General features: G+C 55.1%; 1 protein-coding gene across 7 annotated transcripts in view; it reads left to right on the forward strand.

Annotated features, from left to right (window-relative positions):
• Positions 1-21740, forward strand: part of Gse1 (Gse1 coiled-coil protein) — a 340677-nt gene that overhangs the window by 314223 nt on the left and 4714 nt on the right. For 6 of the 7 annotated variants that reach the window (XM_026778660.1, XM_026778662.1, XM_026778664.1 and 3 more), the window contains 10 exons: positions 9244-9443; positions 12881-13053; positions 13377-13574; positions 14246-14437; positions 14660-14979; positions 15610-15934; positions 17597-18204; positions 19267-19379; positions 19552-19822; positions 21062-21175. In XM_026778660.1, coding sequence (XP_026634461.1) covers positions 9244-9443; positions 12881-13053; positions 13377-13574; positions 14246-14437; positions 14660-14979; positions 15610-15934; positions 17597-18204; positions 19267-19379; positions 19552-19822; positions 21062-21175 — 2514 coding nt within the window. The remainder of the gene's footprint in view (positions 1-9243; positions 9444-12880; positions 13054-13376; positions 13575-14245; positions 14438-14659; positions 14980-15609; positions 15935-17596; positions 18205-19266; positions 19380-19551; positions 19823-21061; positions 21176-21740) is intronic. The other variant, XM_026778661.1, reaches the window with a different exon arrangement.

Genomic DNA, 21740 nt, shown 5'->3' on the forward strand with positions numbered 1-21740 from the left:
AGGGCATGGGGTTTCCGGTATAGCCAAAGCCACTGTAGCCTGTATCCTTTTGGCTCTTCTTTGTGATCGAGTGGGCACATGCCCTAGAGGGACCAGAGATTTGCTCTGAGCTGGGACATAGTGTGTTGCTTTGGGCAAAGCTGGCCCTTTCTGAATTTAGTCTTCTTGTTGGCACACAAGGCTCTCTTAGGCCCCCTTGGCTCTGCTTTTGGGGCACTTCTCGTGCCCTGTGACATGCTGGTCAGGGAGTGCCAATGGCACAGATGGGTCAGTTTATTCCTGCACACTTTGAGCCCTTTGGATTCTGGCACCTCCTGGACTCGCTGCTCAGAGGCAGGTAGCCAAAGTACGGAAACCCAGGTGCCATCTGCTTTGTCTCAACGTCCCAAGGCCCTGGACCCCAGGGATGCTTCAGGAGCCATCGATGGCCTACACTCAGGCTCTGTAGGAATGGAAGTTTACTCTGGGTGCTGGCAGAGGTGGGGACGTGACTGAAATGGGCAATAGGGGTACCAGAGCAGGGGGAAGGTGGTCCACCTCCACCCAACACAGGCCTCTCCGTCTACCTCGTGGAGGGGGGCTGTTGATAAGAACCACACCTGAACTAGCCCACCTATGTTGGATGCTGGCCTGGCTCTGGTGGCCCTGAAGAAGCTGGCCACATCTGCTTCTTCATCTCCCAACATCACATCTGGTGCAATTCTATGGCCGGTTGGTGGGCCAAGTGCCAGAGGCTGCAGGCCTCGGTGGGTGGAAATAGGGTAGATGGGAGACAGTAGGTACAGTGTCCCCCAGGCCTACCCTCTTTTGGCTATGACCTGGGCATCTGGTGCCCGGGAACTTTGTGCCTCTTTGGGACAGGGAGTCAGCAGTGCAGCCGACTCAGACTTGTGTTTGCCAACTTGTCTCCTGAATCTTCCCCCTGTACAGATGGGAATCTCAGACTTGGGGTGCTTGGTGTCTATACACACAAGGTAGCCTGGGGACCCCAGGGCATCCTGGCACTGACTCTGGTGTCCAGCTGGGCCTGGGCCTTGGTCTCCTATCTTGCTGGACACTGGGCGTCTTGACAGCAGAGTGAAGCGAAGGCCTACTCCCCCTCCCCCCACCCTGATCTGCCAGGACCCTTAGCCGTTCTTCGCCACCTCAGCTTGGACCAGGCTGTTGGATTGGTGGCATTGCTGGGATGGTGTGTCATACAGATGCTAAAGCTATAAAGTTCAGAGGGGGTCACAGTAGTGAATCCTTCTGTCCACTGCTGAGAACTTCTGCAAGGACCTGAACAGGAGCTAGGGCTGAAGCCAGCGGTTCTAGGAGGAGGAAGTTCCTTGTTTGGTACCCACCAGTGTGGTGCAGGAGGACTAGGCTGTGGGCTGTGGAGGGCTGGATTTGCCTCCTGGGCTTCGGACTGTCAAGATTATCAGAACCTTTATCAGGTAGGTGCTTCCGGACTACTTTATTCCCCGAGCCACATTTTAAATTTTGTGGTGGTTTTTGTTTTTGTTTTTGAGACAGGATTTTTTTTTCTGTGTTACCCTGACTGTCCTGGAACTCGCTCTATAGACCAGGCTGTTCTCAAATTTAGAGATCCGCTTTCTCCTGCCTCCCTGGTGCGTGCTGGGATTAAAGGCGTATGCCACCACTGCCCTGTTTAAATATTTTCTTGAGATGGGGTGTTTTGTAGCCCAGGTTAGCCTGGAACTGTTTGTGTAGCTTAAATTTCTGTTCTCTTGATGGCTGCCACACCCAGTTTACAAAGTGCTGCAGATGGAACCCAGGCCTTGTTTGTGCATGCTAGGCAAGTCCTACCCGGGAACCATATAGCCAGTCCCTCTCAACCTTTAATATTGTGCGGCTGTCACCTTCCCTGGAACTCCAGAACATTTTCTGTGTCCCCTGCAGGATTGCCTATCTACCCTCAGCCCCTCCCCCAAGTCCCCAGTCCCTAGCCTGCTCTGATAGTGCCAGGTTGGGTTGGTGTATCTGCCATGTGGTTCCTAGCTGTTGCATCCTTCTATGCAGGGCATCCAGCCTTCCCGTGCTGATCCCATGGGGAGGCAGGCAGGTAGGACCCACCCAATGTCTCGCTTTGGCTCTTGACTCTCTGACTCTCCCTCCGGGTCACTGTGAGGGAAAGCTGAGCCTGAAGATTGGGGACACTGATCTCAGGCAATTCCAGGCTTGTGTTCTGGAGGCCCCTACAAGGCAGGCTTCTGAGCTGCCTACCCTGAAAGCCCATGGTGGCTCTCGGCCCACTCCAGCAGTGGAAGGCTCTTTAGTAGAGGGGTGGTGGCTTCCAGAGCTGGTGCTGTTGCCTTTGCAGGGGCTTGCTCCATGTACCCCTGACCTCACCCCAAGCTCTGTCCCATGCCCACCTTTCCTGGAAACATCGTTGTATTTTTAGCCGTCTGACTGTGCTCTCCTAGGCTGATGTCTTCATCGTGTCTCGAGGGTACAGTTTAAAAATTCAATCCAGACAATGCAATCAGCATGCCGCCTCATTTGCTCTGCCCCAGAGAAGAGAAGCCGGCCCCTCCCAAGTCCTCCATTGGCCCCATGGGGCTCGGTCATGCCCAGCTGGCCAGGTGGGAGCCCTAGCCTAAGGGAAGGCCAAGGTATGACAGGCCAGAAGATGCTAGATTCACCCAGCCAGCTCCAGTTCACATCCTGACACCTTTAATTACATTCCGTGTGCCCTGGCAGGTTGGCTTAATTCTCTGAGCGTCTGGGTTTTTTTTTTTGTTTGTTTGTTTTGTTTTGTTTTGTTTTTAGGACAAGTGGGTGCCTCTGATGTAGTCTGTTTTGCTCTAGAGAGAAACTACAGAATAGGCATAGACTGCATAATGAGTGTGGCCCTGACTCCTTCCCCCATGCTATTTCTGGGGTTCGGTTGTATCTATACCATCTTCCAATAGGTATAGATAGATTTTTGTTGTTGTTGAGGGTTTCTCTGTAGCTTTGAAGCCTATCCTGGAACTTCCTCTGTAGAGCAGACTGGCCTCGAACTCTCAGAGATCTGCTACCACCACCTGGCAAAGATTTGCTTATTTATTACATATACAGTATTCTGTCTGCATGTATGCTTACATGCCAGAAGAGGGTACCAGATCCCATCATAGATGGTTGTGAGCCACTCTGTGGTTGCTGGAAATTGAACTCAGGACCTTTGGAAGAGCAGCCCATGCTCTTAACCTCTGGGCCATCTCTCCAGCCTCTCCACCTTCCAATCTTACTGCCCCTGGCTTTGCTCCTCCCCTCCTGGCTTAACCCTTGCTAATGTCCTCAATCTGTAAATTTAGGGGAACCTAGTGAGCCACCGTAGTTCCCACTGCTGTGGTTCTCTTGGCCTGGCTAGGCCTAGGCAGCTGCAGGTCCACTGTCCTCTGGCCTCCCTATGATGCCAGATACAGGCTTCCTAGGAGGAAGGAGGACACAGGGAGCACCCCAGTTTGTACACTGGCTTCTGGAAGAAGCATTAGGCTATGGGCTTGAGTAAGTCCCACCCCAGGCTGGACCCCTGGATCTGTCCTGCGCTAGCTGCTCCCATCAGTGTAGACTCAGCCGTCCTGAAGCTGCTTCCATCCGTGTGTTGTGACAGCGTTAGGTTCTCAGCTGCACAGGATGGGATTCACCCTGTCAGAGGCGCTGTCCTTTCCCCGGCAAAGGCTCTTCAGCACAGAGCTCATGTTTCCCGGTGGTTGAACCCAGTTTGAGAGACTGCCGTCGGGCACACCTGTTGGCCCTGCCCACCCTGCTGCTCTTGTAGGGGTTTTCATCTCTGTGCTTCCCACCTCCTAGACATTAGCACAGCTGCCTTGAACAAGGGTCCCCAGGGTGTTCAGTGTTTTTGTTAAGCTACTGGGTAAGGAGGGGTGTTGGGAGCCCCTGGCAGCAGCCTCTGGGAACTCTGATACCCGGAGCCATGTCTCAAACCTCCAGCTTGGCCCCATAGACAGTCCTCAGAGCTGCCCTAGACAAAAGCTCCCTGGACTCTATGGAGAGCAATCTGTAGAGTCCTCCTCGTCACTGCCCCCACCTGTGAGAGATAAAGCCGGGTGCTGCCAGGGAGGGCCCAAGCTGTGTGACAATCTGCTCATCTCCCATGGGGCCCTGGTGCCGTCTGCTGAGGGGGGCGGGGCTGCAACGGGAGCCCACATGTCCTTAGCTGATTGTCGGAAGGCCCACACAGCACTCAGAGCTATATGTACCCTCGGTTCCAGGACACCTGGAGCCTTGGGCCCCCTCTTTCCCAGGAAGTACATGGGGGAGAGGGGAGGAAGATCCTTCTTGTACCCACTGTTCGCCACTTGGGCACCTGCGAGCAGGCTGACAGGGTGGAATGCAGTGGTTTAGCTTCTGATTAGACATCCCCAGTTCTCCGAGCCTTCGCCGCCTGCCTGTCTTGTCGCAGACCTTGTAACCCAGGGGCATTTAGTTACTGTGGGTGGTGGATGAAATCCATATCCAGCCCCCAGAGAGGCCGAGGCTGGAGAACACCCCTCTGTGTTGAGGCAGGTAGCCCCCACCTGCTTGCATCTGCTACAGGGTGGGCTGGTGGAGGCTACACATCCTATGTGCATCTCCTTGTAAATCTGCCTCTTTCAGAGAAAGCAACGAAACAAATGGCCTGCCTGGCGGGCCGGCCTGCCTGTCAGTCTGCCACTGGCAGGGCGGAGGCGTCTCAGCGGGTGTCTAGAGCCCCGTCTGTCTGTGGCTCAGGTGTGAGCAGTGGGGCTAGCTGTCGTGCAAGAGGCCAGGAAGGGCAGGAAGAGTCTGTAGCCACAGCTGGCCCAGGTGACAGGAGAGGCAAGTAGGCTGGTGCCAAGGTGACATCCCGTCGCTTTCCCTCCCCAGATCCCCCCCCCTCCCCCTCTCTCTCTCTCTCTCGCTCTCGCTCTCGCTCTCGCTCTCGCTCTCTCATATATATATCGCCCCCTCCAGTGTCCTGATGGTGTTGGGGCAGAGCCCAACCCAAGGGACTCTTGCTGGCTCCTCCCCCTCCCAGCCTCCATTCTTCCTGATCTGTGCTGTGTGCTGCAATCATATTCTTGGCCCGTCGAGTAGCCCTGGAAAGTGTTCCTCTGAAATCTCAGCACCTTCCTCCTTGTTGACTTGGGTTTAATGACTGGTCCTGGGTACAGGACCTCAGCAGCTGCCAACATCCCCCTTGGCTCACAGCTGGGCACCGAGGCCACCCACCCTTGGGTCTGCAGCATGCATGAAGACCTGCTGGCGGAGCAGGAGGCGAGGCCTGTCCAGCAGCACATGGCTGCCCTGTGATTCTGCTTGGCTGTCTCTCCTCAAAGCTGCGGGTCATGGCTGATGCCATCTCTAGTGTTTGCTGCTGCATGCCTGGGTGTTTGTGCCTACCACACTGGGACCTGTGGGGGGGGGGGGTCCAGAGGCTTCCCTGCCTGGGGTCACCGTGCCTTGGTCCTAGCACTCACTTTCCGCACGCAGCAGTTGACCATAGAGCTGGTTGGACTTTCTTTCTTATCCCGTGATATGTGCCCTTTCCCAGACTGGCCCGGTGGCAGTAGCTCAAGTCTACAGGGAAGAAAGAAACAGTCCCTGAGATGGGGGACCCCTCTACCAGCCCAGACACCAGACTGCAGGCCCAGTGGAATGCATAGCAGTACAGCTTTCTCTACTCAGAGGCTTTGTCAGAGCTAATGGGGACAGAGAGGATACCTGACAGGAGTGGCCGGCCATAAGAACAGGTGCAGGGACCTCTGGGCTTGCCTGCCCTGTGGTTGGGGCTGGGACTTAGTGGGTCCTTTCTTCACAGAGGCTGGAACTAGGCCCTCTGTGGACTTGCTAACTGTCCCAGAATCCTTCACCCTGTTTCCATCACATGAGAAGGGGTGGGCTGTGTCTGTTCAAGCCATCCTTGGGCTTGGGAGCCACGGGCTTGTTCTGATACTGTGTTGGTTCAGCAACTCTTCCCTTCCTTTGCTGAGCAAGGTACTGTGCCACAGAGTCAAGCCGCAGATACACAGGGCTATGTGGGACAGCCCTTACCCTCCTCACTTCCTGTGTTCCTTGTTGGCTGGGCCCAGGCCTGTGGCTTTGGGAGCTGGGGATAAAGTGCCCGTTGTGCCCATGTGAGCTCCCTAGGAGGCAGAGATGGAAGGATGCCGGGGCAAGCTAGCCAGTCACATACATCAGTAGTTGAGCTCCAGGTTCAATCAGACACTCAATGAATACAGTGAGAACAATTAAGACCCTTGAAATCACTCTCTCACACACAAACACACACACACGGATTCAGGAAGAGAGACCGTTCCGTTGACGCTCAGCAGTTGTCTGTACGGTTATGCTCGTATCTATACTAGCTGGCTAGGGCTGCCCAAGCTAGCTCTTGTCTTTGGGGGCTCAGCTGTTAATAACATGCGCCACCCATAGGGTCTCGGCCTGATCTGTGGAATCAGGCAGCAAAGGTGATGCAGGCACCGCGCGCCTCTTCATCTGCAGGCTGTCTCCAGCTCTCTGACCCACTCCGCCATTCCGGCTGGATAGCGGCAGTTAATTACAGTGATGGCGGACCCGCCTGCTCCGGCAGCACAGCAAGAGCACAGGGCTGGGAGCCAGGCGCCAGCCTCACTAATTGGCAGCGCCTTGTGAGGTATTGATCCCAAGGCTCTTGCTGGTGAGCGCTGGCCTCCCATCTCCAATGGGATTAGGCTGCTAATTGTCCATGGCCAGCCTCATCCTCTCTGAGCCAGCACCACACCAGATCCTGCCCTGCACTAGTCGGTCCCCTGCCTGCCTGGGTTAGGATGGGGAGGAGAAGGATGGAGCCCAGTCGAGCTGACTGCCTTGGGAGGTCCCTGTTTACTGAGAAGGGTCACTTCCATCTACCTATCCTCAACTGTGGCCCAGCTTCTGCAGGTAGCTGGGTAGTGTGAGCCACCCATTGCTTTGGCTGCTGGTGGACTTCTATGTGCAAGTGTTAACTGTTTTCAGTCTAGTGTGCAGATAGCCTGTGTGCTAGTGTCTGTGCAGTGTGAGGTAGCTGCTACTCACAGTAGCTGCCGGGGAGGTTGAGAAATTGGTGACTAGTCCTCGTTGGTGTGAAGGTCAGCAGCAACCTTGAAGTATGGATGGAGTTCTGGTACAAGGAACACCAAATCTGTCCACATAGACAGCTGGATGCAGGGGTGGAGCAGACATGGCTGAAGGCTTGCACGCCCGTTTCTTTGGAGGTTATAAAAATGTTCTCACATTGATGGTGGTGATGTGTGCAGACTGCCTTTGCTTGAAATGGCTCCGCCTTTCATCTCAGGATTCAAAGGCAAGAGGATTGCCATGAGTCCAGACCAGCCCAGGGCTCTAGAGTGAGATCCTATCTTTAAAAAAGGGGGTGAGCCGGGCAGTGGTGGCACATGCCTTTAATCCCAACACTCAGGAGGCAGAGGCAGGCGGATCTCTCTGAGTTTGAGGCCAGCCTGGTCTACAAGAGCTAGTTCCAGGATAGTCTCCAAAGCTACAGAGAAACCCTGTCTCAAAAATCCAAAACAGAACAACAACAATAAAAAAAAAAACCAGAGTAAGTAAGCATTGCTCCTGAGGAATCCACTCAAAGTTGTAGTTTGACTGTTGCACGCACTTTCACACACATGTGCACCTGCACACAAACATACATAAAAATCGACAGCCTGTAAAGCCGGGTGGTGGCGCGCATGCCTTTAATCCCAGCACTTGGCAGGCAGATCTCTGTGAGTTCTAGGCCAGGCCAGCCTGGTCTACAAGAGCTAGTGCCAGGACAGGCTCCAAAGCTACAGAGAAACCCTGTCTCGAAGGAAAAAAAAAAAAAAAAAGACATGTGCATTATACCATGGGCCTCCTGGGGAGGATGGTGGCAAACACAAGCAGATTGCTGTTTGAGGAGGTTTAGAATTCCTGAAAGTGATTGAGTTTTTAAGTCTGGCATGGTCGAAGAGACACCTGGTGGTGAGTTCCAGGTCAGCTTAGGCTATGTAGTAAGACCCTGTCTGAAAAGTTGGCCCCCTGCCTCAGTGTGTCTCTGAATAAGGTGATTGTACCCCACAGTGTGCTCAGTTTGGCTCTTTCTGCTCCTGGTGGCTTCTCTTGTCGGGAGCATTCATAGAACAGGCCAGCCTAGGACTTAGTGTTACCTCAGTTCCACTTAGTGTGACCGCAGGCATGACTCATGTCATACTTGCGTGGACTTTCTCAAGGTCTGTGGCTGACAGGAGCCCTTACTTTTGGACCTATACCTGGGTTGGCATTGCAGACCCTAGGGTGTTGCTGACAGCAGGATTTCTTAGCTGCACAGAGGGGTGCCCTCCTGCTGGATGCCAAGCCTCCCCTAACACATGAATGATAGCTACCTTGTTCCCAAGGTTCTCAGGGCCAGCCCCAGGCCTGGCTGCTCCAACCCTATGCTTTGCCTGCTCCAGATTCTAGAAGCCTTTTCCTGGGCTATCACTGTAGCAGTTTTCCCTGCCCAGCCATGGGGCAGAGACTACATAGTTCTTTGGGTATGGGCAATGGGTTTGTTGCCCATCTTGAGAACTAGAGGGTTCTTCCTTAGGCTATGGCCCTCAGGCCTCATTGCCTACCTGGGTCAGACCCTGGTAGGTAGGCATGTGAACAAGAGGGCTGCTTGACTGGGAACTGTTTGGGGAGGGGGCTGCTCTGCACAATTCTACAAGCTGTTTCTGCAGGTGGCAGAATTTTTCCAGACAGAGCAAAGCTCTGTCCCAACGTCAGCATTGGCCATCTGACTGAAGTCATCCCCAACTATCATGTCCTAGTGGGAATGGCACCCCAAGAATTCTGCTGCCCATCCCCCTTCCTGCCTGCTCTCTCGCTATGTGGGGGAAGAAATATTGTCTCTCTGGGGCGAGGCTGTTCTAGTATTCACTCACTATGGTGGACATACTGAAGCATGTTGACACGGTTTTAAACTAGTGGATTATATCTCAGATTTTTTAAAATTAGTTGCCCACCTCTAGGCCTAAAAGGCAGTATGACAGGGAGGCCAGCAAAGATGCCCAATACTTAAGGAGACTGAGCTGCTGACCACACCTGGCCTCTGCTTCCCGCTCTCCTTGGGTGAAGAGGACCATACTGAGTAGCTGGTGTTACTGGGTCCTTCCCTGCCTGGCCACCCTGGGGCGTCACTTCCAGTGAGAGTTCTGGAATTGCAGACGTGTGGGTACAGTGGGCAGCATGGCGGTGATGTAGCTCCTGAGCTTCTGTGTTCTCTTTCCACAGGGTCTTCACTGAGCAGCGAATCGTCCCCTGTGTCCTCCCCAGCTACCAACCATAGCTCTCCAGCCAGCACGCCCAAGAGAGTGCCCATGGGTCCCATCATTGTCCCCCCTGGGGGTCACAGTGTCCCCAGCACTCCCCCTGTGGTCACCATTGCCCCCACCAAAACCGTTAATGGAGTCTGGAGAAGTGAGAGCCGACAGGTGAGTGACCCAGTCCAGAGATGTAGACAAAATGGGGTCAGGGGATGTCCCTGAAAGGAGTTGACTTCTGTCCACAGCTGTCAGGATCTTGAGGTTGTGGGCAAAGATGACCCTTCATTTTGGTCCTCAGATTCTTCTACAAGGGGCTTGATGTGCATCCCATACTGGAAGATGCTCGGATTAAGGTTTTCCTTACATCAGGCTTGTGGCAGAGTACAGCAGACACATAACCTGGTTTAGGAGGCCATAGCGGGAGGGGAGGGGAGGGGCTGGTGAGGCTCCTTTCTTTTAGATGGTATCTTACTGTGTCCTCTGGTGGCCTTGACTGTAATCACTTCTTTGGGGGTCTTTGTAGACAGATTTTCCCAGAGGGGGCAGTAAAGTGCCTGAGGTGGTATCTGAGCCTTGGGTCCCTGGGTAGACAATAGCTATCCCTGCTTTTGGGGGATTAGGGATGAGAGAGTAAACCAACTGATAGTTCTAGTGCCTGATCCCAGCGTGAGGGGTCTTGTGCGTCTGCAGCCCCCAGCTGGTCACTCACTAAGCTAACTGAACTGGAAGAGTCAATGCCTGGAGCTTCCCCTTTACTCTGCTGTGCCTCCCACCCGCTTGGCGCCCACCCGGAGGGGCCTGGCTAATTAAGAACCGCTGTCAGCTGTGGCTTTCCCTGGATTCTCCAGCCCCATTCCCAGAGGGATTGTACTGCTAGGAAGTACTAATTAAAGCACAAAGATGGAGGGGGAGGGGAAGGAGCACCTCTCCCCAGCTGGGCTGGGACAGGAAAGGCAGGGTGTGACCTCCATCTGCCCCTCCAGTCTGCTGGGTGTCCCTGGTCCCCAGTAAAGTGCTCCAAGCGTCCAGCAGGCTCCGAAAAGAAGTTTGGGGCCAGTTTTTTGGCACCTTCTTCTTGCACCTGGAGTAGCATTTACCCCGGGAAGCCTGTCAGTAAGTCTGTCCCTGAATCTCAGCTTGACTTAGAGCAGCCTAGAACCACCCTATGCTGTTTTAAGAGAGGTTGAAGAAGCTGCCACCGTGATCTCCTGTCTGAGGACTTCTCCTAGAACTTAGCCCTGACGTAAATCTCCAAATAGCTTCCTTTCCCTGGGCAGCTGGCCTACCTGGTGACTGACTACCTGGCTCTGGATTCACTCCTGAGAGAAGCTTGCAGGACACTTCCCGTTCCTGCCTTGAGCCTGGAGCCTCCACTGATTGGAGCCCCTGGCCCAGGTCCAAGACACCTCGTGTGCTTGCATGTCACCTGTCCCTGTGCCTCTGCCTCGTGACTGCTGTGCCTGGAGCCCGTCACTGTCCTCAGAGGGTCCTTACCGCCTCAGAAACATTTAGTAACCCAGAGAAGGGCCGCGATGGCTCCGCTCCAGCAGTTCACGCTGCAGTTAATGAGACCTACGTGCCACCAGGGAGGGCGACAAGCTCGGTGGATGAGCAGATGATGCTCAGAGCTCAGCAGAGAGTTTAATCCTTTCCAGGAGGGCGGGGATGCGGCTCTCCCTGCAGCGTGGCCATGAGTCACTAGGAGCCTCTGGAGGCTGCATCCACTGTTGGAAGTCAAGGGGGGATGGCTCCGGGGCCCTTCTCAGGGGGTGACCAGGCAGTAGAAGCCGCACGAGGAGAGATGAAATGAAAAGCGGTCTGTTTTGAAGCTAACAGGCATGTCCCACTTGCCCAACTGTGGAGACCTTGCTCTAATCACTGGAGAATGACAGCTCCCTCCTCCCCCAGCCGCTGCCTTTCATGGATGCAGCTGTGTCAAACAGCTCTGCAGATGTGTCTTGTCTGCCATAGCCACAGGCGCGCAGTGCCTTTGGGTGGCCACCAAGCTTGGTCTTTCCCGTCCTTCACCACCAAGCTTGTTCTTTCCCATCCTTCATCACCCATGCAGCCCCCTAGCTCCCAGCTGACCTAGTTCCCCGGTGTCTGGCTCAAGTTCAGCCAGGCCCTGATGAGAGAGGACACGGTGCCCCCAGCAGCCTGATGGCCATTCTAGGGAGACTGGGGTCTCCTCATTTGTCCTGGTATGGCTGGGGTGCATGCCCCCCATTTTTATGATAGTGTGTGCATGCCCCTCGTGAGAAGGGCAGGTCAGAGGTCATGAACCCATGAGGATCCCACAGGGAACTGAGACAGCCTGCTGCTCTACTCTGGGAAGGAAACAGATGTTGCTACTCATTAAAAATTCAATCAGCAGCCTGTCTCCCTCAATTAATCGTGGCTGTCTGTCTGCGGGGAGCAGGAGGGTTTGTGTTAGGCTCTAGGAGAATGGAGCTGGAGAGTGCTGTGGTATGGTAACTGCCCCCTCAGTTCACACAGAGGCTTAGCTGTGATACAACAGTAGCCCCTCCCCTCGTGTCTTTACATGTGCTTGAGTGACCAACACCCTCATGTTGCTGGCTGACCTGGGGGTGCCACCATGGTCTTGGAGAACAAGACATTAGTCCAGGAAGAGCTGGCAGGCCTGGCTACCATGAGCCTTCGAGTCGGACCACGGGTTCATCGAGTATCAGCAAGAGGGCCCTGTGTACTGCTAGCTGCTCATGCTGGGCCTCTGACCTGCAGTGTGAGGGAGGGGCCTGAGAACGCTGCCAGGTCTCTTTAAGTGATGGGCTCTGGCCGGGCGGTGGTGGCTCACGCCTTTAATCCCAGCACTCGGGAGGCAGAGGCAGGCGGATCTCTGTGAGTTCGAGACCAGCCTGGTCTACAGAGCTAGTTCCAGGACAGGCTCCAAAGCCACAGAGAAACCCTGTCTCGAAAAACCAAAAAAAAAAAAAAAAAAGTGATGGTCTCTGCTTTTCCCATGGTCCCAGTGGTGCCACTGCTTTGCCATGAGCCTTTCTTCCTAGTCACAGGCAGGCAGGGCTGCTTGGTCTGGTTTCTCCAGGTTAGATGTAGCCTTAATTGTGTATACAGGACACCTGTGAAGATAGAGCTCTCCAGACCCTGGGTTACTGCCATCTCTCACTTTGTGCCTGAAGCGAGCCTCTCCTGGGCCCCCAGCCGAAATGCATGCAAGAGTGTCCCCAGTGTCCTGGATGGCTGCTGACACAGCTAGCATCTTGGGAAACAGTCTTCCTGAGTTGCAGGTCCCCAGAGTGTGTGCTGTGACCTATGACTACCCCGTGTGGGACTGGTTGTGGGAAGGAGGGGTTCCCTATCCTGCAGATCCTTTCACATGCCCCTGTCTTGGGACTCAGCAGTCTGAGGCATCACTGAGTCCCTTCGGGGGCAGAGCCAGGCCCTGGTAGACCTGCTTGTGGGAGGCCACACTTACCTTACCCCGTGCCTTTTTCTCTGAATACCATTTTTTATTGTAAAGAGAACATTATTAGAGGAAGGTTATTTCTAGAATATGAGCTAAACAGTGGCCTTTTTGTGCGTCTGGATGGTTCCCCAAGCCCTAATGTTGCTTCTTCTTCCCACAGGACTCTGCCTCACGAGGCAGCAGCAGTGGTCGGGAGCGCCTGCTTGTGGAACCTCCTCTAGCCCAGGAGAAGGCGGCAGGCCCAGCTATCCCCTCCCACTTGCTCAGCACCCCCTACCCCTTCGGCCTCTCCCCCAGCTCAGTTGTACAGGACTCCCGCTTCCAACCACTCAAGTAAGTACCAGACTAAGGAGGACATGGAGTGGCTTCAGGCAGGCTTGGAGTTTGCACCTGCTGGCGTAGAGTGCTGCTGTTAGCCTCTGTGGCCTGCTCTGCCCCCAGGTCCTTGGCCCCCATCTGAGCTTGTGGTGCACTCCATGCTGAGACATAGCCCTTGCCCTAACCACATTTAAGCTCATCCTCTGGGTCTAGGGACAGAGAGCTCCTCTAGCAGCTATGTCCCATGGTGGGAGGTGGGGTCAGGGGCAGCCTTCGAGCTACTGGGGAGTGTGACATGTTTCCCAGCTCAAATGGGTCCTCTGCTTTTTCTCCTGCAGCCTCCAGCGGCCTGTGCACCACGTGGTGCCCCCAAGCACTGTGACCGAGGACTACCTGAGAAGCTTCCGGCCCTATCACACCGCCGAGGACCTGCGCATGTCCTCCCTGCCTCCGCTTGGCCTGGACCCAGCTACCGCTGCTGCCTACTATCATCCCAGCTACCTGGCCCCACACCCATTCCCACACCCGGCCTTCAGGTGAGACATCCCACACACACTGTCCACGCGTGTGCTGTTGTGTCCTCAGCAAGACAGAACCTCTTGGGCTGGGTCAGAAGTTGCCAGGGCCTGAAGCCAGACACACTCAAGAGAGACTTGGTCCATCCCTGTAGCTTTCCCCAGGTCCCAGCTGAGTTTAGTCCAGACGTATCTGTTGGCCCTCAGTTGAGCCACCTGCTGATGCTCCCCAGTTCCCATGTCTCAACATCAGCCTGCCAGCAGCCAGTAACCACTAACAGCGGTTATGAATGTGGGCAGTGTGACAGAGACCATGGTGTGAGAGTCATGCCCTCTTAACTGCAGACTCCCAGCCTGACTGGCCTTTGTCACAGTGTCACACCAGAGGCCTCTGCTTGCAGCCAGTCTGCCCTTCTTGCCCACTTTCCCAGGATCTGGGAGGTCCTTGGTGCCAATGTGGCTGGTTCCTAGTGGACTCTGACCATATGGAGGTGTCCTTTGCCTGTGGCCTCTGCTGTGCTGAGTCTGCTTAGCAGTGGACTCATCTAGCAGAGAAGCGTCTGTCCCCAGGCCTGGGTCTCAGCCTTTTTCCTGCAGTGGTAGGGACTCAGTCCAGAGCTTTACCTCTGCTAGGCAAGCTTATCCTTTGTGGCTGCGGCCTTGGCACACACCACTCCCGTCTTTCTCTACAGGATGGATGACTCCTATTGCCTATCAGCCTTAAGGTCTCCGTTCTACCCCATCCCCACCCCCGGTTCCCTGCCTCCACTGCACCCATCGGCTATGCACCTGCATCTCTCTGGGGTCCGCTACCCACCTGAGCTCTCACACTCGTCCCTGGCCGCGCTGCACTCAGAGCGGATGTCGAGCCTCAGCGCAGAGAGGTAAGCTGTGCTCCTAGGCAAGGGGATGGCGGTAGAGCGTGCTTCAGTCCTTAACAGGCCTTGGCCTGGCAGCACTCCGTGTGTGTGTGGGGGGGGGGGGTCCTCCATGTGTGGGTGAGAGGAAGAGGGTTTTGTCTGTGGCTGGCCCCACTTTGAGCTGGGGCATGGACTTGCCCCTTCTGCACATCCCCTTCAGCATGCTGCCCCCTGCTTGTCTCCCAGACTGCAAATGGACGAAGAGCTGCGGAGGGAGAGGGAACGCGAGCGCGAGCGGGAGGCCGACCGAGAAAGGGAGAAGGAACGGGAACGGGAGCGGGAACGAGAGCGAGAACAGCGGGAGAAGGAGCTGGAACGAGAACGGGAGAAGGAGCGCGAGCGGGAACTAGAGCGCCAACGTGAACAGCGGGCAAGGGAGAAGGACCTGCTGGCTGCCAAGGCGCTGGAGCCCACCTTCCTGCCTGTGGCCGAGCTGCATGGACTGCGGGGCCATGCCACTGAGGAGCGGCCCAAGCCCTCAGAGCAGCTGACCCCAACCCGAACAGGTACCTAAGTTGAGCTGTGTGGAGGGCAAGACCTGTGCCTACCTGGCATGTGAGGGGTGCTGTCCCATTGCAGCTGGCAAAAACACTGAGCACCAAACTGGAAAGAGGTGTGCCATGGCACCCTGGGTAGATGTAGGTGCCCCTAAAGATGGAAGGAGTGACTGGCCGAAGCACTGCTTTGGAGACCTAGGTTTGTCTTTGCCTTTTGCTGTGCTGATGGTGGAGGCCAGAGCCACACAAGTTAGGCCTGCTGTGCACTGTGCACTCACTGCTGAGATGCCCCAGATCTGACCCTGTCTTGTTTAGTCAATTATATGCCGTAGCTATGTGTCCAAGGCTAGCCTGGAGCTCAGGTTTACCTCATACTCAGAGCAGTCATCCTGTGTCAGCTTCCCGAGTGTAGGGAGCACAGGCATGAGCCATCCCAACCTTGTTTTGAATATAATTTATTTGATGAAAATCTCTGTAATTGAGCTACTTTTATGACAGTTTTAACAACTGCCCTCCATGAATCCTAAAAACGTGACCATGTGCTGTGAGCGAAAGCCCTACAAGACCCCTTCAGTCATGGGCCTTGAGCAGGGGCGAGGGTGTGCTGGCCTCCCGCAGTGACAGTGTTTTCTCCCACAGAGAAGCTGAAGGATGTGGGCTTGCAGGCACCCAAGCCTGTGCAGCATCCCCTGCACCCAGTGCCTGCCCCGCACCATACCGTGCCCAGCCTTATCTCCAGCCACGGCATCTTCTCTCTACCGGGAAACAGTGCTGCCACAGCCCTGCTGATCCAGCGCACCAACGAGGAGGAGAAGTGGCTGGCACGCCAGCGGAGGCTGCGGCAAGAGAAGGAAGACCGCCAGTCCCAGGTGTCCGAGTTCCGGCAGCAGGTGCTGGAGCAGCACCTGGACCTGGGCCGGCCCGCGGTGCCCACAGAGGTGGAACACAGGCCTGAGAGCACCAGGTGGGTCCTGAGTGGAAGCTCGCATGAGGCGGGTGCTCCTGGCTCAGAGGTCAGGGATGGAGGGAAAGAGTGCCTGCACTCCTGTCCCTTCTGTTGGCCCATCCCACGCCCTGCTTCTGCCCCACTCCAGCAGCATGCGTCTCCTCATGCCCCCTGTCCTCCATGTTGAGAAAGGGCTGCAATTGGAAGGGGCCTAGATGCCCGGCCCCGGCCCTCCACACCTCGCACAAGTGGAGGGAGGCTACTCTCGATAAACATGAGTCTAGCTTGAGTGTTCCGGCTCTTCAGCCATCTCCACTCGAGCTCCCTCGCCACACAGGGACCAGCCTAGTCTCGCTTACTGCCATGCTGTAGAAGGGGCAGGCCACGGACCCTTAGCTAGGAACTTTGTTTGGCTCTGGTATGAGGTGTTTGTTTATTCCTTTACTTTTGAATTTGAAGGGAGTCTCGGGCTTGAGTCGGCAGGAGGAGTGTTAAATGGTGCCCCAGCCAACCAGGGAAGACCCTAGGAGTTTAGTAATGGTCCACTGGGCAGCATGGGTCTAAGCAGCCCATGTCACCCTCAAAGAAATGTTAAGCTTTAGAAAAGCTCCTGAAACTGTACTTTATAGGTTGTTTTTTCTGTTAAAATGCATCAAAGATTTTTGACAATTTCATTCATGAGTGCTGTTTTCACATTTTCCCACCCCTCCCTCCCAACTCCTCCTGTGCTACCCACCGCAAGTTCATGACCTCTTCTGCAACTATTACTGTTCCACATACACACATCCATTATGTGTTGCTCTTATGAATATGAGTTTAGGACTCACCACTTGGGATTGGATAACTTACCCGGTTGTTTGTCCCTGGATGTTTCTTCCTCTCAAAGCAGCCATCAATTGCCTGTGGCTCTTGTGACAACTTCCGTGTGTTGGCCTGTCCGCTAGTGTTGTCAACATTGCAGCCTTGTGTAGGTGACAGCTTCCCTGCTGTGTCTAGATGGCACCGCCTACTAGAGGAGTCCTGGTACTTTGACCTTTACAGTCTTCCTCCACTTCTACAGTGCTCCCTGAGTCTTAAGTGTGGGAGTTGCATTGTAGACTACCAATCAGGACTGGGTCCCCAAGGCTGCAGTTGTCTGAATTTTGACTAGTAGTATATTTCAGTAGTAGCCTGCTGCAGAAAGAAGCCTGCATATACAGCTCCACCTGGGCCTTGAGGGTGTCCTGGATGGCATGGTGAAGGGGTGAGGGTCCTGGGCAGACTGGGAAAGAGCAGTACACCTGTTGAAGTGAGCTGCTTATCTGCTGGACCGCCCTAAAGTCCTTTAGGCCGAGCTGCTGCTCTGGGACTGCTGCAGTTCTGACAGGGACCACAGGGGGGCAGCAGCACAGCCTCCATTCCTGTGGGAAGTCTTGGGCTTAGGTGGACACCCAAAGCTAAGTGTCCCTGGCTCATCCCTAGCCTGCCCTCACGCCCATACTTGATAAATCTGGAGGAAGGGCTGTGATGTCAGAGTTTCACCTCCAGGAGGAAATGACTCCTGGGAAGGTGGGATGAACTCTCCTCAGGGATTTGCACTCACAGGCAGTCTGGGGAGCCCAGCAAGTTACCCTGGGTGTGCTATAGGAGCTGGTAGGCAGATCTGTTCCCATCACTGATGACTCAGTATGTTCTTCCCAGGCCAGGACCAAACCGGCATGACCAGAGCAACCGCGAACCCCCACAGCACTTTGGTGGGCCACCACCCCTCATCTCACCCAAGCCCCAGCACCATACTGTGCCCACAGCCCTCTGGAACCCAGTGTCTTTGATGGACAATGCCCTGGAGACACGGCGGGCTGAGAGCCACTCTCTGCACAGCCACCAGACTGCTTTTGAGCCGAGCCGTCCAGCAGCTGTGCCGCTGGTAAAAGTGGAGCGTGTCTACTGCCCCGAGAAGACAGAGGAGCCCCGGAAGCGTGAGGCCACACCACTGGACAAATACCAGCCGCCACCGCGGGAGGCAGGAAGTCTGGAGCCTCAGACCTTTCCCCATGGACCTGGGCCTTTCCTTGCAGAACTGGAGAAATCAACACAGACCATCTTGGGCCAGCAACGGCCCTCCCTTTCCCAGGCAACCCCCTTCGGGGAGCTCAGTGGGCCCCTGAAGCCAGGCTCGCCCTACTGCCACCCCACACCGCGGGGCCCTGACCCAGCATACATCTATGACGAGTTTCTTCAGCAACGCCGGAGACTGGTCAGCAAGCTGGACCTTGAGGAACGCAGGCGGCGCGAAGCTCAGGAGAAAGGTCTGGCTCCTGAGTGGGTCCCAAGCTGCCTGAGGGGTGGGGATTTATCAGGACAGGAGACCCCAGTGCCAGCTGCTCGCCTTCTCCCATTCAAATCTCCAGTGCAGTTTGGTTTTTGTTTTTTTTGTTTGGTTTTTTTTTGGTTTTTCGAGACAGGGTTTCTCTAGCTTTGGAGCCTGACCTGGAACTCTTTGTAGACCAGGCTGGCCTCGAACTCACAGAGATCCGCCTGCCTCTGCCTCCCGAGTGCTGGGATTAAAGGTGTGCGCCACCACCGCCCAGCTCCAGTGCAGTTTGTAAAAACTGGTTTCAGGTAGCAATTTCAGGGCCCCTTGCCTGTCCTGCTGTGAGGCACATTATCCTAAAATGGCAAGCTACAGCCTGTCACCAGACAGTGCCATGGATGTACAGTATTGATAGGTGATGGTTGCTGGCATGTGATGTGCACCAGGAAATAGGGGACAGCAGCTGGCACTGTTCCTGCCCCCACAAAGTGGAGACAGCAGCTCCCTGAGGTCCCAAGAAGGCCAGAAGAGCCAGCGGGGGCTGTGGCACAGCACACACCTGATGGGGATGAGTGCCCCAGGCCAGTCTTGTTTCCTCTGGAATTGATTGGCCTGTTTGCTATTACACCTAGCTTCTTATAGCTGGGGATGATGTAGGCCATCTTCCTGTGTGCTGGTTGTGCTAGCTGTAGGGCCTGGCTGGGGCTTTTCTATCAGTTCACCTTGAAAAGGAATGGGGGCGCCATATTTTTTAGTTGCCTTCCCATGAGGCTCACAACAGAGGGGCAGCATGGACACAGGCCTTTGTCAGGCAAGCTCCACTTTTGGTCTAGGGAGCATCCCATTCTGAGTCTCACAGAAGCTCAGTACTTGTCATCCTTAGCTCACCGCAGGTGTCCAGACATACTGGAAGAAAGCAGGCCCTCTCTTAGCAAGGCTTCTCACAGGTGCCAGCAGGCCTGGCCTGTGGTCTCACTCAAATGCCCCCAGGTGTACACATGTCCATGGAGCATCCTGGGTTCTGAGCCTGGCTCAGTGTATCTGTTTTTGCCATCAGGGTACTACTATGACCTCGATGACTCTTATGATGAGAGCGATGAGGAGGAGGTCAGGGCACACCTCCGCTGCGTGGCTGAGCAGCCACCCCTCAAACTGGATACATCCTCTGAGGTAACAGATCCTTCTCAACTCTTGCATGCTTTGGGCTGGTTGGGCTGCCGGTCCCCACTTTTGGGCCTACCTCTTGGCCTCCCAATCCCACAGGCCCTTGTTTCTGCTCCCCTGGGGCACTAAAAGCATACTGGCGACAGCAACTTCACGCTCGTTTTCTTTCCCTTTCTAGAAGTTAGAGTTTTTGCAACTTTTTGGCTTAACCACCCAGCAGCAGAAGGAGGAGCTGGTAGCACAGAAGCGCCGGAAGCGGAGGCGGATGCTGAGAGAGAGAAGCCCATCTCCACCTGCGGTTCAGAGCAAGCGGCAGACGCCTTCCCCCAGGCTGGCTCTGTCCACTCGCTACAGCCCCGACGAGATGAACAACAGCCCTAACTTTGAGGAGAAGAGGAAGTTCCTGACCTTCTTCAACCTGACACACATCAGTGCAGAGAAGAGGAAAGGTATGGCCTTACTCTGGCCTGCACACATAGGCCAGGGGGCTCCTGGGTAGCATGGGCTAATGAGTGGCCTCTCTGCTCTGGTTGGCCCATCCCATGGTGTCATCCCTGTCGCATTTTGCTCTAGCCCATGTCCTATTGGGATGTGAAGGCTAATGTACCATATACAGCCAATGTCTATCATGTCCCTCCTGTATCCTCTTACACTTGATCAGGGGGCCTCTTGAAACAGGGTCCTTCCAGGGCTTTCGCTAGGATTGACAGGAGGTGTTGCCTCCTGTTGTAGTGTCCCCTTGGGGACACCAGTGAGCTCTGCGGAGCACTGTTTTTGATGCTGGGCATCCTGAAGAGCAAGCCATATGTACGGGTGACCTGTAAATATCAAGCCCAGCCAACACATAGTAAACACACAACTTGCCCAGAAAGTTGCTTCCAGATCAGTCTGGTATCCTAGGGCCATGCTGGAAGAGAGACTGGAACTGGAATTCACAGCATAGAAGATATGGCGTGGCCACAGCAGGCTGAGGCTTCCTTGATCGGCTCAACACCGTCTCGGGCTAAGGCATTAATGTACACAGCCTCGGGCCCCTTAAGGGCACTGGCCTCTTCCAGAGAGTCACCGGAAAACAGCGTCTCCAGGTCTTCAGTCGGTTGACATGCTTCTTTATTGGAGGTGGCAGTTTCTTTTTCCATTTTTTAACAAGCATGGTAGAGGTCTCGCCTTCCCAGCAAGGGTTAGTGACGGGCTGACTGCCAGCACAAGCCTTGGACACAGGCCTCGTTGTTTGCAAGCCCGACTTTCCACCTGGCTTCTTGTCTAAAGGACGCCGGCAGCACTGAAGGCTCTTAAGTTTCAGAGTTGGCAGGAAGAGTCGCCTAAGCGGGGATCTGCGGCACGCTCTCCTTCACGGGAAATGGCTGTGACCCTCCCTGGTCTCTGGGGGTGCCCTTGTGTTGGGGCCACCCCTGGTCTTCAAATCAGATTATCTGCTGAGAAGGAAGTCACCGTGGAAGCACCCAGGCAGCTGCTGCTCGTGGCTGTAGATGTGGCTGCCTGGAGTGTATGAGCCATGCAGGGAAAATAAAGAGTTGGCTGCCGTCACCTTCTTCCTGTCTGCAGAGCCAGCTGTGGTGCTTGCTTTTGGTGCCTCTTTAGGGCTTGTACTTGCCAATCACGGTGGCCAGAGCCCGCCTTTCCTCCCTCACAGAAGTCCTGCTAACCTCGGACTGCTTTCCTCACAGACAAAGAGAGGCTTGTTGAGATGCTCCGTGCAATCAAGCAGAGGGCACTGTCCGCAGCAGTGGCAGACTCAGTGACAAACTCTGCGAGGGACAGTCCTACCATCTCCTTGAGTGGTAAGGCAAGGGCACCTTGCCCTCCAGCGTCCTGTAGCTTGGGCCACAGGGTTAGAAGTGGCATTCAAAGTCTCATCTTCGTGGTGAACTTGACCTACTGGAAGCTGGGCTTCTCTCTCCATCCCTCTTGTGTGGTCTACTGCCATCCTGGTTGAGCAGGGCCTTAGGACGCAATGCAAATTATAAGGCGGGCATGAAGTCCAGATGGCGGTGGCACTAGCTGCCATTCCCCCAGAGGAGGCTGCACTGCAGATCCTGCCTGGCTCTCCAGACTCAGCACCTGCTCGCTCGCTCTTCTCTGCTGCTCTCCAGCTGAAGAAAGCTGAAGCCCAGGGGTCCCTCTTGCTGTCTCTTCACCTGCTCTCCTAAGTTGGATGAAGTTACTCTCACCTTCTCGGCACTTCCTGCTGTTCTCTCCCACCTGTCCCTTGGGAACTGCTTACAGTTGGACTTGCTACTAAACATGCTACTCTTGAGGCTCTAGCTTGTGCACAGCGTTTACATAGGGTGGACACGCCGGGTCTTTCTGCGAAATGTGAGCTCCTTGTGCCTGTCTTTCCACAGC

Source organism: Microtus ochrogaster, chromosome 4, assembly GCF_000317375.1.
Source record: "Microtus ochrogaster isolate Prairie Vole_2 chromosome 4, MicOch1.0, whole genome shotgun sequence".
Taxonomy (NCBI): domain Eukaryota; kingdom Metazoa; phylum Chordata; class Mammalia; order Rodentia; family Cricetidae; genus Microtus; species Microtus ochrogaster.